The 16,776-nt window shown below is 44.6% G+C and overlaps 1 protein-coding gene across 1 annotated transcript in view; it reads left to right on the top strand.

Moving 5' to 3' along the window:
* The window catches only part of Kiaa0391 (KIAA0391 ortholog), an 88,597-nt gene extending 73,082 nt beyond the window's left edge, over positions 1–15,515 (top strand). Inside the window, exons 6-8 of the mRNA XM_005343725.3 lie at positions 9,402–9,550; positions 11,612–11,807; positions 14,903–15,515. Of these exons, the coding sequence (XP_005343782.1) occupies positions 9,402–9,550; positions 11,612–11,807; positions 14,903–15,052 (495 nt within the window). The 3' untranslated portion in view covers positions 15,053–15,515. The remainder of the gene's footprint in view (positions 1–9,401; positions 9,551–11,611; positions 11,808–14,902) is intronic.
* The last annotated feature ends 1,261 nt before the right edge of the window (positions 15,516–16,776 follow it).

Genomic DNA, 16,776 nt, shown 5'->3' with positions numbered 1-16,776 from the left:
GGAAGGAAGGAAGGAAGGAAGGAAGGAAGGAAGGAAGGAAGGAAGGAAGGAAAAATACCCTTTCTCTACATTACCATGCAGGAACATTCTGAATAAATATGGTATTTCTTTTTACTTCCTCATTCTTAAATGAGGAAGCACCATTGACTTCCTTCATAAATTGCTCTAAGAGGTAGTAAAAATTATGAAAGACTTTTATCTTTACATATGAAGAAATTTTATGTAAAGGATGTAACTTTACATTTTTGTTAATGATGACATGATTTTATTTGTTATATTTTTGGGGGTTTTTTTGAGACAGGGTTTCTCTGTGTAACAGCTCTGGTTATACTGGACTCCTCTGTAGAACAGACTGGTCTCGAACTCACAGAGGTCCTCCTGCCTCTGCCTTCTGAGTGCTGGGATTAAAGGTATGTGCCACCACCGCCCGGTGACATAAGTTTTTATGACACAAGACTAATAAAGGGAGAGGAGATGCATGAGTGGAAGGTACTTTATTCATTTTACAAATAAAGAGATCTCAGCAAATAAATAAGAAAGGAATTTGGAATTCCTGGGACCAGAACCCCAAACCACCAGTCACATGCAGATAGAAATTTGGGATCACGTGCTTCGTTGCTCATATTAAATATTAAGGAGTGATCATGGCGACCGATGCTTGCCTCAGTTGTAATTCCCCCTGAAGCACCTTTCAGCAGACAGTAGTGTGGAACCAGAAGCACACCGTCCTCGTGACCACCTTCCCCGGTGCCCTGTGTTCTTGCCCAGGGAGGATGCCTGTGAGCCATAGGCATTGCTGCCCTCTGACCACACCTGGGCTTTATCCACTCCTGCTCTGTCTGGAGAGCTCTCTGGTCTCGGTTATCATCTCTGTAGTCATGAGACCACAGAGAAGGGCGCTCAGGAGGAAGGAGCACTTTTGTACATGTACAGCACACACATTACCTTCGCTGATTCAGTCCATCCCGATGCTCCCTCCATGTTAGAGCAAGAGGTGGCCTCTCCCTATCCCTGGATTCTTTCTCAGGAACCCTCTTCCAACAAGTTTGCCTGTTGTCTTCAGCATCTGCCTTTGCTACCGGCTTTTTCTGAAAACTTATCCTCAATTTATCCTAAATTTTGTCTTTAAGGCGGTCTGTGTGTGTGGTGAGTGGGGGCCTGCCCGCGTGTGTGTATGAGTTTTGAAGAGGCTACACCACTTGGTCTGAATGAAGAGCAGGACTGACTTTGCTAAGCAAGACAGAGCTCTGCTTGTAGGACAGCTTTGTGTAGTACACAAAGCAGTCTTGGGGTATTCCTTCTTTAGAGCACCACCCACTCGGGGTGGTGGGGGGCCGTTCTTCCTCGCCTTTCCTTAAATCTACATGTGCTGTGCTCAAAACTGAAAATAAAATAAAAGCAGTCTTACACAGGGTCAAGAGACACAGTGGGCTTCTCCAAATTGCCTGCTTTGGACAATCAGATTGGTCACAGGCTTTCGCAGGTGACATCTTGTTCCTCACATGGTGCCTCTGCATCACAGGTCAGAGCCTTCACTTTCCTCCATTTTAGGTCCTTATCCTGCTCCCTGACAGCGCACCTACTTTCTGAAGGCTCCTCCCACTAGGGGTCCTCATTTGATCCCAATCTAAAGTTTCTTATTGGCTGCCTTCTAGATACCTCCTGCCCAGGAATATCAAAGGTTCCCCCTCTCAAGACCCTGCTTGGGAACCATCCAGTGGTCTAAGTCTGAATTTGTCCACCTCTAGTCAGTGACTGTCCAGGTCTGCTTTGCCAGCTCCGAAGATACCCTTCTCCGTCTGTGCTGCCGTGTGCCTCACCATTCCCTGCCCGGGCTGCTGCAGAAGCCTCCTAATAAGCCCCATGCTGGTGCGGTCTTCTTAGAGCCTAGAGTCTTGACAGCGACAGTGGCGGTCCCTGTTTTAAACCCTTTCCTCTCCAACCCCCCCTGTACCCCCCCCCATGGCTGTGACCTGGACATTCCTTCTCTCTCATTTTTGACCTTCTTCTTGTCATCTTCCCGAAGCTCTGCTGAGCTGGATTTGACTTTTACTCGGTTTCCTAGAACTCAACACGATCTTTTGAACGTGCCTCTCCTCGTCCTTGGAAAACCCCTTTCCTTGTCTGGGTAACTCATCTGGAGACTCGGCTGTGCTATCTATCACCTGCTCTGTGGAACTATCCCTGACCGCCGCTCTCTTTGAGCGTGACTGAGTGGCCACCTCTACTCCCTCCCAGCAGTTAGCACAGTGCGTTAGTCATTCAGCAGCCGTGCTAGTAAGGTTAAGAGATAACTGCCCTTAGATCTGCAGCCCCGACCGCGTTTGCCTGGGAACTTACTGAGAAGCTTTGATAATGCTGATGAACAAACAGGCCTGTCCGCCGCCAAGACCATGCTTTGAAATAGACACACATGCAAACAGGCGTGCACAGCGTTAAATACTTGCATCCCAACTGGTCCCTAGGTCCAGCCACAGGGTTTTAGAAATCATATCAGGTTGGAGACTACTTCCTGATACCAGGGGATAAAATCAGCAGTACCGAATGTGGGAAATTCTGTAAGGACAGCCACATTTCCTTAACTGCAAGAGAAGAAAGAAGTCAGGCCTGGTTACACAGGCAAAGTCTGTAGCCAGCCACTCAAAGCCTAAGGCAGAAAGAATGCAGTTCAAGCCTTGCCGAGGCTAAATTGAAGGCCAGTCTAAGCAACTGGGACTCTGTCTGGAGTGTTTTTAAAAGAGCCGTAGGTATGTATCTCAATAGTACAGAACTTGCCTAGCATGCATAAGAACTTAGGCTCAGACCATCCAGCTCTGGGAGCCTAGGGAAAGTCAGGGAGGACAGATATTAGAGAAGAAAGTTACCAAGCAACTGCATGTATGCACCTTCTTTATTTTGTTTTGAGGCAGAGCCTTCAAACATAAGCTAGGCTAGTTTCAAACTCACCTTTGAGCACAGGATAGCCTCAAATTTGACATCCTCCTATCTTAGTCTCCCAAGTGCTGCAATTACAGGCTGTGTCTCCACACCTTTTGAAATCTTTTTTTTTTTCAAAACCAGGTAACTCAGGCTAGCCTAGAACCCAAGATCTTTCTGCCTCTACTTACCAATGCTGGGGTTACAAGTGTGTATCACATGCCTGGCTGAGTAGTGAGTATTATATGTGGAATGCATATTGTTGTCTTGCTGAGAATCTGATGTAATTTTCTGCAGATATCAGATCCAAAAGGCTTTAGAGTTTTTGAAGATCTACAGTCCATACAACCCCAGGAATAGAAGAACCTGCAGAGAGGAAAGTAAAAAGAAGTTAAAAGAGGCCCATAAGATGGCTCATCGGGGAACGGCACACATGTACACACTCACACATGCACTATACACTTTTTGTTGTTGTATCAAGACAGCTTTTCTGGCCAGGTGGTGGTGGCACACGCCTTTAATCCCAGCACTCGGGAGGCAGAGGCAGGCGGATCTCTGTGAGTTCGAGGCCAGCCTGGTCTAGAAGAGCTAGTTCCAGGACAGGAACCAAAAAAGCTACAAAGAAACCCTGTCTCGAAAATATTTTAAAAAAATGGGATCTTATGGGGCTGGAGAGATGGCTCAGTGGTTAAGAGCACTGACTGCTCTTCCAGAGGACCTGGGTTCAATTCCCAGCACCCACATGGCAGCTCACAACTGTCTGAAGATCCAGTTGCAAGGGATCTGACACCTTCACACCATTGCACATAAAATAAAAAAATAAAAAAAAGAACAGTTTTTCTGTGTAGCCCTGGCTGTCCTGGAACTTTGTAGACCAGGCTGACCTCCAACTCAGGGATCCTCCTGGCCTCTGTCTCCTGGGTGCTGGGATTAAAGACATGCACTACCACCCAACTTAATAAAATTATTTTTAAAAAGGCATTAAAAGAACAAGGACAGGAACTACATTTGCTGTTTAGGGTGCTCAAATATTGTGACCTTCACCTCACCTCCACCGCTTTTCTCTTCCTGAACGCCCCCACTCACAGTTATTTCGAACACATGAAGTCCTGCCAATTGTATTTTTGCCTATACTCAGAAGCTATTTTTGATCATTTCTATGCCAAGAGTAGGTAATATGATTTATGAATTTATTTTTTTAATCTAGTATCCATTTCTCCAGAAGGTGAAACAATCACGGTGGAAGCTGAACTAGGATGCTTACACCCAATGCTGGCCTTCAGTGTGTTCTCACATTTCTGGTGTTTCAGATGGTTATGGACCTTGGTGAAATAGTAGGGATCACAGGAGGAAAAAAACCCAAAATCAGTAGTGAGTTCCTTTTAGTTAGTGTAAACTTTGGGTTATTTTGTTTTTAACGTACAGAATTGATAAAAACCTCAGCTCTACCAACTTCTGTGGATTTTCTTGGCTCGAGTTTTTGTTTGTTTGTTTGGTTGGTTAGTTGTGTATTTTGTTGGTGATAGTGGTGGTGGTTTTGAGGCAGGGTCTCCCTATATAACCGTGGCTGGCCTGGAACTCACAGAGATCCACTTGCCTCTCTCTGCCTTCCGGTGTGATCCACCACACCCAGCTCGTCTGGCCTTCTTAGCAATCATTCTGCTTACAGAGTACATCAGGGTTCCACGGGTATCTTCACCATCTACCAATCCTCTGGCTAGGCTGCCTCTTTAGGAACCATCTGCCCAGAGAGAACAGGCATTTGTGCACTTGGCGTTTCTGCATTGATAGCATCTTCAGCTTCAAGTCTGTGATAAAGAAGTCAGAAACCCCAAGGCAGACATAGTGGTTCAGGTATATAATCCTAGCAACAGGGAGGTAGAAGCAGGAGGAGTTCAAGGACAGCTTCAGCTACATAGCAGGTTTGCAACTAACCTGAGCTACATGAGATCTTGTCTTTTTAAAATATGCATATTGTGTGTGCATGCACACATATGAGTGCAGATATGTGGAAGACAGAGGTATTGGATCCCCTAGATCTGGAGTTGCAGGTTCTGACATAGGCGCTAGAACCCAGCTCAGGTCAGCAAGTGTTTTTAGCCGCCTTGCCATATAACCTCGCCAGTCCCTCGTGGTTTGTTTTTTTTTTTTATTTTTAATTTTATTTTATTTTCAAGACAGGGTTTCTTTGTAGCTTTGGTGCCTGTCTTGGAACTAGCTTTTATAGACCAGGCTGGCCTCAAACTCACAGAGATCCGCCTGCCTCTGCTCCCAAGTGCTGAAATTAAAGGCGTGCGCCGCCACCACCACCCAGCTTCATCTTCTTCTTCTAAATTATCTTATTTTAGTAAATTTACAAAACAATGTGTTTCCTTTTGACATGTTTATACACGTAATTGTACTTTGCTCGTATTCTCCCCATCACCTCCCTTTTCACACCTTCCTCTCCTCTTCCTCGCTCGTGTGTGTACTGTGTCCTTCCTCCCAGTTGGTCTAGGTTTTTGTCATATTATAGCCCCTCCCCTCACTAGCTGCTAGAATACAGCCTGTAGATAGTGCTACACTCAGCTATGTATAGTAATTCATTACTATATACAGTAATTGCTATATACTACAACTCCAGTCCCAGGCTGTTTGATTTTTTTTTTGATTATGAGACAAGGTCTGTCTGTGTAGCCCAGCCTGAGCTGGACCTAGCAATACTCATGCCTCGGTTCTTGAGTACTTGGATTACAGGCATTCACCTATTGTGGAATATTAATTTAAGATGTGTTACATTCATTTATGCTATGGAATATTTGTCTATTGATGCAAAGCTGTGCTGCATTTGTTTAACTCTGTAAAGATGGGTTACGTTGCCTGCCTAAAACACCTGATTGTTCTAATGAAGAGCTGAATGGCCAATAGCTAGGCAGGAGAGAGAAATAGATGGTTCTGGCAGGCAGAGAGAATAAATATAAGAGAGAAGAAGGAGCAAGAAAAAGAGGAGGGGTGCCAGGGGTCAGCCACACAGCCAGCTATAGAGTAAGAAGAAAAGGAAGGTGTATATAATAGAGAAAGGTAAAAGCCCCGAGACAAAAGGTAGATGGGATAATTTAAGAAAATTTAGCTAGAAATAAGCCAAGCTAAGGCCAGACATTCGTAAGTAAAAATAATTCTGTGTATTTATTTATTTGGGAGCTGGGTGGTGGGTTCCCTAAGAGTAAAGAGGAAAAAAAATTACATGCACCATCACACCTGACTCTGTTTTATTTTTGATCAAACATACAATTAAGTTAAATTTTCTTCTTCTTTGCTATTCTGAGTATGCCCATGACTTTGAGCTAGCCCACTAGGTCCAGCTTGCAATTTATTGCAGAACCTTTTCATAGCCAGACTGTCTAAGTTTTCAATTATTTTAATGCTACCCAGTCATTTAAAAACAAAACAAAACAAAAATCTGTCTTTTATTCTCTTGTTTTCATTGTTTTCAAATAAATTTTGTTTAGTGGTCTCTCCACCACAAGATGGTGCCCCAGAGTAGTTGAAGCTATGGTTTTTCTCTTCTTCCTTATTAATTCCTACCTTAGTGAACTTGGGCTGTTTATCTGAGCCAGGGCATGTCTGTGAGCACTTGGTTGTGTTTTTCTTTAGACCGGGTTCCCTAGCTGCATGAGAAGTTGAAAAACTAGAATCAAGCGGTGTGGGCTTCTGCTGTTGGTTGTGGTGCTGAGGGCTCAAGGACGGGGTTCGTGGTGTCCACAGGTGTCCCACCACAAAGCCAACAGGGCCCCGTGTCAGGACTGAGATAGGCTCTCCCTGTCTTGATCAGGCTGGCTGGCCTGGAATGTGACAACCTCCTGCCCAGGTGTCTGAAATGCTGGGGACTATAGTATGCGGCACCATTCTTGGCTTCAACATGTACCTTAGCTTTTTAAACATATTTTTGTAATACCTTTATGGTAGTTCTTATGCAAGTTTTTAAAGTAATTATCATTCCTATTCATGGGTCCAATTTCCACTTTGAATCTATGTTTATAGAAAATAATCTATAATTTTTAAAGTATAGTTTTAAAGAAATGGAGGACCCCAGAGATGCCACCTGCACCTAGTAACCTGAGTTCAGTCCCTGGAACTCACATGGTGGAGAAGAGAATCACTTCTTGCAAGTTGTCCTCTGATCTTTCCTCTCTCTCTCTCTCTCTCTCTCTCTCTCTCTCTCTCTCTCTCTCTCTCTCTCACACACACACACACACACACACTTACAGAATAAGTATATTCTGAAAGAAAGGCACTTTTACTGTCTTTTGAGATATTTGAATTCCTGAATCATAGGGTTTTGTTTATGTTCCTCCCTAATGTTACCGTTAGTTTTGTGATAACACAACAGGTCTTTCTGTATCGCCCAAGCTGGCCTGAAACCTACATGGTCCATTCTGGACTTGAACTGCCTTGGTCTGCTGAGCGCTGGGGCTATGGACATGGACTGGCATGCCTGGTTCCCAATGTGGAGTGTATTCTTCAGCTAATCAAAACATGTTTACTAACCATCACGTGTGTATGCAGTCAGAACTGTTATCTTCCTAGGCTTGATAGGCGAGTAAAACAAGTATTGTTAATGTCTCACTAGAAACAGTTTGTCTTTCATTTTTTTGTATACTGTGTATACAAAATCCCCGTATGCTTTCCACATGGAGAAAGCTAAGAAATAACTATTGAGTAAGCACAGAAGTCACTACCATAATTTTGAAGCAAAAAAATTGTATTTTAAAGAATTATTATTATTATTATTACTCATCAGGGATTTGCCACAACTGACATGTGGAAATCAGAAGACAGCTTTGCGGGATTGGTCCTCTCCCTCTACCCTTATGTGGGATCCGGGATTGAGCGCCAGACTTGATAGTGAACAGGTTACCCTCTGAGTCATCCTGGTGGCCCACAGAAGGCTACATTTTACCAGTTAGGATCTCCACTCCAGGTCTGGCTTTCTTCTTTTCTTGTTTGTTAACTCAGTCAGTGGACAAGTGTCCATTTGTTTTTATTCTAGAACTGGGAGTTAGGGGGCAATGAAACCAACTACTTTAAAATCACATTGCAGTAGAGTAGGGTGAGCAGAAATGCAGGGTAAGCATCAGATACACAGTTTAGACAATAATGGAACTGCTGCAGTCCAGGTAGCTTTGGTGCTATGTAGAAACAGCACCCCAAACACCCTTTCTGGTCTTGTTATGTTTGGGAGTTTTGTTTTAGACAGGATCTTGCCATGTAGCTCAGGTTGACCTCAAACTGGTGATCATCCTGTCTCAGACTCTAGAGTATTGGGATTATAGGCAGGTGCTACCATACTCAACTAAACACCACCTCAGTGATCCAAGCTCAACCCCCAGAACCCACACAATAGTAGGGGAGGACCAACCCCACCAAGTTGAACTCTGACCTCCACATGTGTACTGTGGCAAATCCTCCACCCCTAATAATAAGAAGAATTCTTTTTAAAATTGTTAAAAATAATTCCGGGCAGTGGTGGCAGACGCCTTTAATCCCAGCACTCAGGAGTCAGAGGCTGGCAAATCTCTGAGTTTGAGAATAGCCTGGTCTACAGAGTGTGTTTCAGGACAACCAAGGCTACACAGAGAAACCTGTCTTAAAAACCCAAAACAAACAAATTTTAAAATATATATACGGCTGCTGCCCAGACCCAAAATAGTCACACTGAAACTATATTCATTGCAACACTGCTTGACCTATTAGTTTAAGCTTCTTATTAACTAACTCTTACATCTTAAATTAACCCATTTCTATTATTTTGTATTTTATCACAAGTCTCCTCCTGATTTACTGGTAAGGTTCCAGGGCATGTCTGTCTCCTTCGGCCACGACATGGCATTTCCCTGACTACGCCTTCTTTTCTTCTCTATCTCTGCTTGAAATTCCCACCTTGCTCTATTCTGCATTGCAATAGGCCCAAAGCAGATTCTTTATTGACCAATGGTAATAAAACATATTCACAGCATACAGAAGAGAATCCCACATTGCATGGCTTTTTCTTTCTTTCTTTCTTTCTTTTTTGCTTGCTCACTTCAAAATTGTGTTAGTGACTTTTGAATCCCATCACTCTCAGGAAGCTAAAAGGGTTCAATGTGAAAACAGCTTCATTAGTCTGTCTTTAGACACCCACACCTGGAACCAGTGTAGCCTGAGACCTGGGCAGGGGCTAAGCATCCATTTATAAATTGGCCATGGTGGTGTGTGCCTATAATCCCAGAACTCAGTAAGTGGAGGTGTGGAGGTCAAATGTTCAAGGTCACCCTTGACTTGAGAGCTCTTGTTAACCAAGCAACAAGAAAGAAGGCATTAATTTATACTTTTCCTCAGGCTATGAAAGATGGAAAATTATTAAGAGCTATTCTCTTCCTGCTCAGGACTCTGAGATTCTCCTGACGGAACCAGCTGGAAGAATCTGGCCAGTTGTTTGATCTCATTTGTTTGGTTCTGTTTTCTAGCTCCTGAACGTAGTTTCTCAACTAGCCCGGCAGAATCTGCAGTTGCTGGTCCTGGGCCGGAAGCACATGCTAACCCCGAGTTCCAGGTGGAGAAAGGATGAGATGGAGCGGGTGAGAAAGCTGGCCCACTGCTTTTTTGCTGATAACATGTAAGTATTGGAGGGAGCAGGGCAATCAGACTGGGTTCCAGTCGTCTACTTATCCGTTATCTGTTCCGTCGTGGAGAACGCTTGCCTGTGTGTATGCAACCTCATTTAAAACAAACAAAAAGGTAGCTTACAAAAATATAGTGTCTATGATGGAACAAACTTTTATAGATGAGGAAATCAGCATAAACGAGAAAAGGAGGAAAGTCAGTCAGGAGTGAGGCTAGCACTTGGAATACACACCATAAAATCCTAAATTGGTCATCGAACAGACGCTTGGCAAATATGAACATGGCGTTTGTTCTTAGTGATGCGTCAAAGCCCCTGCCCTTTCAGTCCTTACAGAAACAAGCCACTAGTGGCCCTGTTGTAGCCAGGGATTCGCACTGTGGGAAGCAGGAGTGGTGGGAAGGGCTCCTCACCTCACAGTGCTCCTGCCTCAGACACAGACAGCAGAGATCCAAAGGTCCTGGCACAGGAAAAGGCTGGGCACTGGCAAAGTAAGGCGGTCAGCATGGACAGGTTAGAGCAGCACCCGGAAAGTCAGCTTTGGGGACTGCCGATGCAGTTCAGTTGGTAGAAAACTTGCCTGGCATGCAGGAAGCTCTGCGTTCCATCCCCAGCCACAGGAAACCAGTTGTGGTGGTTCTGCACAACTCAGCCCTCTGCTGATCTCAGCCCACTGAGGAAGATCGGGAGTTCAAGGTCATCAGTCATCCTCTGCTGTACAGAGGCCGTCCTGGGATACAGGAGACCCTGTCTAGAAAGGGAGGGGAGGAAGGGGGAAGGGAAGGGAACAGAAGTTTCGAAGTCAGAGAGAAGGAAAGACCATATTATGGAGGACCTCACAAAAGGCCTGGATTTATTCTAGTAGTGAGAAAATTGCTGTTGAGCCACAGCTTCCCCGGACACCAAATGAACATGGAAAACACGATTAGCGACACAATGTGCAGTTCATAAACAGAAAGCAGCCATGCGGAAGATGGGAGATCCCGGGCCACACGTCCAAACTCTGTGTGCGCACAGGTTTTCCTACTACTGATGATGGCACACATCTGTCTGCAGCCTTACCAGGCTGTCACTTCACCGTGTGCCTTAGCCCTAAGTCTAGGACTCATTAGTTCAGAAATGAGAAACTCAGGGTTTGTCAGGATCTCACAAAGAATTTATTCTTAGAAGGGTAAAACGGCTCCTGAGGCATGAAACAGGAGGCCAACTCCTCACTCCAGTCACAAACCAAAGCCGAGAGGAGGAATTTCTGTTGCTTCAGAAGCAGCAGACTTGACCCTCTTGGTGTCGTTCCTGTAGCGTTGGTAAGCGTTAGGAGTGTGGGCTTGTTTCAGATCACAGACCTGCCATTTCCCACCTGGGAAGGTATTTACTTCGCACATAGTCTCCATGAGGCTGCTGTGGAGGGCAGTGGTTGTCACACATCAAATCTGGCACCGCGTTCATGGAAAGCCTGTATGTTCATCACTGTCATCACTGTTATTTTTCTTATAGAAAAACTGGATAAGTCATGTGCTACACCCCAAAAGTCTCTTGGGAATTGGTCTTGCTGCCTACTTTGGGGCCTGTACGTCTGTACTTAATGCATCTGCTGAAGTTCTAAGCTCTGTTATAAAGATTGATTCACTAGTGTCCTGTGTCTCTGGATTTAAATCTCTTACGTTTAATGTTAACTTATTATTGTACCAAGCAAACTTTCTCAAACACAAAGCAGAGAGCAGTGTAGTGAATCCTTGTAACCCCACGTAAGCATGACCCTGCTCTAATGTTACTCGTCTTCTTCCATATAAACGCCAGTGGTTTTTGGGTTTTGTTTTTTAAGAAGGTGATGACTCTATAGCCCAGGGCATTAGCAATCCCTGCCCCTCAACTTTTTGTTGTGTTTTAGAGGCTGTCAGCAGCTAAGGACTCCGGATGCTTTATGAGGGTCTCTCTGAGCACTTCTGTCGAGAAACCATCGATGCCTTCTAGAAAGTCAGAATATAAGTTAATGGGTGGTGGAAAAGCCTCTGCCCCTGGAGCGTCTGACTCTGTCCATACTTCTGTCTGCCTTAGCTCGGAGGATGACCCGTTCCTGCTCTACGCCACCCTGAACTCAGGCAATCACTGCAAGTTCATCACCAAAGACCTGATGCGGGACCACAAGGCCTGCCTGTCTGATGTGCGCGCCCAGCACCTCTTCTTTAAGTGGCAGCAGGGACATCAGGTGGCAATCAGGATCGATTTTCAAAGATCAAAGCTAACTTTCCAGGTATGGGATCTGCTCTCTAAGTGATGCTGACGGCCTCGTCTAAAGAATGAGTGTGGCCCAGTTTTTAAAATGCTGAAAGTTCTAAATACTTGGTTTTGGTTTCGGTTTGGTGGATGGTAGTTAGCCCATCCCTAGAAAGATCATCTGTCAGGGTGAAAGTATTCACAGGCCAACCCCAAACTGACTGACATATTAAAACATCTGGAGTGCCGTGGCTGTGCCTGAAACTGTGGAGACACCTGAGTGTTTCCATCGTCCTGTTTACGTGGAACGGCTTGATGCTTCTTATCCTTTCAGACATCCCTTTTAGGCAGCTTTTCCTATTTTTTAATTTAAATTACGTTTGTGTTGTTAATTGTGTGTGTACATATATGAGTGTGTGCATGTGTGAATGCGTGCGTGTGTGTGTGTGCGTGCGTGCGTGCGTGCATACCATGCCCTGGCTCATGGCTCATGGACAGCTGTCAGAAGACAACTTGCAGGAGTCAGTTCTCCTTCTACCATGTGTACCCCAGGCATGGCCCCAAGCCCTTTGACCCTATGAGCCATCTCTCCAGACCTAGACTATTTTATTTAGAGGCAGGGTCCCACTGACACAAAAATACAACTCTCACCTCAAAGAGAATAAAGACATAGTTTATTTGGGGGCCAAATATGAATGACCATGGCCCCAGAACACAGACTTAGTTAACTCAAGTTTTGTTTTAACATGGTAACAGTTTATCAAGTTTTATTGTAACAGAACAACAGAAAAATCAGAAATCAAAACACTTTTCAAATACCTTGGTAGGAACGTTGGGGGGCGGGTTATAGAAAGCAGGGCACTTTGACTGTTATCTAATGGCCTTTCAACCTTTTGGTTGGTGGAAGCTGGGCATCTGTTTATCCTTTCTGTGACAAAGATATTAGCTAGCATTCAGAGGAAGGTGGCCCAGCAATCTGTAGTTATAGCTCCTTTCTGGGCATCTTGCTCATGGTCTGCTTGTGTAGCCCTGGCTCACTGCCGTGTAGACCAGGCTAGCCTGAAACATGTCAGTCATCCTATCTCAGCATCCCATATCAGACTCCAGGTCACTCTTCGAGTGACGTACATTGTCTGTCCCCAGTGGGCTCTCCTGTGACTCTAGTGCAGACACCCATAGCACAGGGTGCCACATATCAGAACAGAGGAAGGAAAACCCAAAGGAGAACTATTACAGGATAGCATAAAGGCCTATACAGGGAAGGGGAGAGATGATATTGGTCCAGTATACCAAGCTTCAGTTAGTAGGAATAGGTTAAAGAGATCTATTATACAGTGTACTGTGGCTGGAGTTAATAACAATTCATTGTATTTCGTGTGTGTGCATGTGTATGTGTGTGTGTGAGTATGCGTGTGTGTGTGTGTGGTATTAGACACTGAACTCAAAGCTTTGCATATACTAGGCTTCTACCACTAAACTGCATCCCCAGCCCAGTTTTTACTTTTTATTTTGGGGCAGGCTAGCCCTTAACACACTGAACACAGATCTTGACCTCACAGTCCTCCTGTTTTACTCGCCAGGCCCAGCTAATGTGCTGTGTTCTGTTCTCATATTTCGTCATGTGTTTGTGTTTGTGTCTCTGTGGGTGTGTGAACATCAGTGCTGGTGCCCAGGGAGGCAAGAGGGTATTGGATCCCTGGAGCTGGAATTACAGGCTGTGAGCCACCCAGTGTGGGTCCTGGAAACCAAACTCTGGTCCTCTGCTCGAGCAGTACCCCAAGCCATCTTTCCAGCCCACGCGTCATATTTCTGAAGATGCCAAGAGAGTAGATTCTAAGTTTTCTCATTAGAAGAATGAAAGTTTGTAACTCATATTAAATAGCTTGAGTAGCCGTTCCACAGTGTCTGTATATTTCCAAATATGTTGCACACAGTGCTATAAATAAGTTTATTAATTTAAAAAATAATCTAAAGTGCAAAGCAAATTTATAGGAAGGAGTATTCCGTGGTATCACAGCAATTATTAAATCAGCAAAATCAGGACTGCATTATAGGAAATGATTCAAAATGACTGACATGGTTTCCTCGGAAACAACAGCAAAAAAGGAAAACTTGAAGTTCAGTGAAAACGGAGATGGGAAGGGAAGCTCTAGATTAAAGGGTATTATGAATGGTCCAGTCTCGCAGAAAGCCATCTTTAACTATGAAATATATGTTACACATATGCAGTAATGGGGAAGATACAAACAGTAGAACTTTGATGAGGCTGAGGAATTGTTGATCAGTCTGATAATGTATGGATGCATACATACATATTATGTATTTTAACCAGACAAGCTGTCTGATCGGAAACTCTCTAAGTAGCCTAGGCTGGCCTCAAAACCCTCCTGTCTCAGTGTCCTGTGCTTGGTTACTGGGTACTCTGCCACCATTGCTGCCTGACATCTGTGCTGGAGAAACTAGCAATAGCATTGATCTTAGAACTACAAAATAAATACCATATTTTACAAGTGCGCAGCTGAGATTCACTTCAAGATAATCTTGAGAGAGAGCTATTTCTCTGCTCTTTGTATTTAATTTTTTCTCTTTTTCACTTATAAAACCTATAAGCACAAGGAAACAAGCCTATAACTTATAAATATGACACTCATATAGAGTGCCCTTAACCTTAAAATGAAACTCCCCTTTTACATTATTTGGTTTCCTGTTGTGGGGGCTGGAGAGGTTGCTCAGTGGTTAGTGCTTGCGTAGTTCCGATCCCTGAACCCACATTACAAACTGTTCTTGCACGTGGCGATAGCCCGGTAGTATGTGAGTAGAGACATGGAGAGTGCTTGGGCTTGCTAGCTGCCCACCTAGCAAAAACACAAACAAACAGCCCAATACCTCCAGGTCCAGGCAGAGACCCTGCCTCACAGGGATAATATAGGAAGTGGTAGAAGCCACCTCTGGCTTCTCTGCATGCACAGACATATGCATTGGTACATACGTGTGCACTCACCACACACACAGATACACAAAGGAAGGAAATCCAGTGTTAAATAAAGCACCGTATTCTTCCAAAGTTAAGAAGATTGAGGGGCGTCGGTACCCCTTCACTGTTCTTCTCACCATTTGGCTTTAATTCACCAGCATACTCTCAGCTACGACACGGTGGTGCAGACAACTGGAGACTCCTGGCACATACCTTACGATGAAGACCTGGTGCAAAGATCCTCCTACGAAGTGCCAACCAAATGGCTTTGCCTCCAGCGAAAGACACAGGCGCCGGCCGGGTCCTGAATTTGCCCTGGACACCTCCTGGCTGGTAACAGAGCTCACATCCATGCTAATTCCAGGCATGACCTCTGTCCTGAAAATAAAAAGATTTTAGGAGCACTGTTTGATTTAGTTGGTTTGCAGTAACAAATTGATTTTTAGCTTTGTTTGGTTTGGGTTATGTTCCGGTTCTTGTTTTGCAACCCGTTCTGCCTCCATCCTCCCATTCTACGTCCCTGAGTGCTGAGATTACAATTACGGGAGTGGCCACCATGCCTGCTGTGCGCAGTGCAGGAGGTGAGACATGGGCCTTCACATATTCCTGGCAAGCACTCTGCCAGCTGGGCTACATGCTGCCCTAGCCCAACAAACTGACTTTTGAGGTAAATGAAAAAAATAACATCTTTTCTTAACTAGCTGCACCACCACCACCAGTTTTGTTTCTAGAGGTTTCTCCAGAACCGTGGGTCCTAGAGCAGAGTCTCGGTGTTTGTTCCTCCTGCCAGGCAGCTCTCCATAGCTGCTTCTGCTGACTTGACCTTCCAGGCTTCCCCATTGGCCCCTCTTTGTTTACTACTGTAATTACAGCCCTTTCCAAGTTGATCGTGGTATTGGTGTGATATAGTGTAATTATAAACTTTTCCAAGTTGATCATGGTATTGGTTGTGATACAGTATTCCAAGATAACATTCTAAAATAGTCCAAAACTTATTTGACAAAGTTTTAGAAATAAAAACTGGCTTTCTGGAAGGAATAATAGGATTTTGAGCTGACAAAACGGCTGAGTGGATAAAGGTGCATACGACCAAGTCTGATGACCTGAGTTTCATCCCACAGGACCCACACTAAACACATAAGTTGTCTTTAGACCTCTACAAAAGTGCCTGACACACATATTATAAATGAAATATAAAATTAAATAATTTTTAAAATGAATTTTGAAATGATTATAATGAGAGCCCCGGACAATGCAGAGGATCTTGTTCTCTAGATCCCTGAACTGTTCACTGTCTCCAAGCTGTGCTCTGAGTTCTATTTTTTTACATTTAATTTTGAGACAAGGTCTCAGTGAGTTAACCAGGCTGTCCTTGAATGTACCATAGCCCAGGCAGGTCTGGAACTTAGGATCCTTTCTGCTTTAGCTTCCCAAGTATCTGGAGGCCTATGACATCGTATATGGCTTATTTTTAAGGAAATTATTCTGGTTATAAGAAAAAAATTTTTCCATTTTTTTTTCAAGACAGGGTTTCTCTATGTAACAGCTCTGACTGTCCTGGAACTTACTCTGTAGACCAGGCTGGCCTTGAACTCACAGATCAGCCTGCCTCTGCCTCCCGAGTACTGGGACTAAAAGTGTGCACCAGCGTACCTGTGTGAAGGGTTTTTGGTGGTGGTTGTGGGAGCTGTGGGAGAGGGTACTGAGGAGGGCCTTGCATTCTATCACTCTCTGACCAGGAACTTGCAGCCATCCATCTGCCTGAACTCCAGTTGCAGGCATGAGGCTCCATGCTTTCTTAGATTGAATTATTAAAGTAGCCATGACAGGGGCTGGGGAAATGGCTCAGTGGTAAAGTGCTATCCAAGGGTGATCCCAGCACCCACATGGAAAAGCCAAGCTTGGGAGGGGGGCAAGACAGGCTGAGCTTTAAGCCATCAGAGGAGCCTGTCTGAAAAATCAAGGCAGGATGGCTTCTGAGGAACAGCACTGGGGTTGCCTCCCGGCCCACACATGTGCACACAAAGCGTAA

This window comes from Microtus ochrogaster, chromosome 1, assembly GCF_000317375.1.
Source record: "Microtus ochrogaster isolate Prairie Vole_2 chromosome 1, MicOch1.0, whole genome shotgun sequence".
NCBI lineage: Eukaryota > Metazoa > Chordata > Mammalia > Rodentia > Cricetidae > Microtus > Microtus ochrogaster.
Note: the sequence above shows the minus strand (reverse complement) of the source record. Positions and strands in the feature narration are given on the sequence as shown.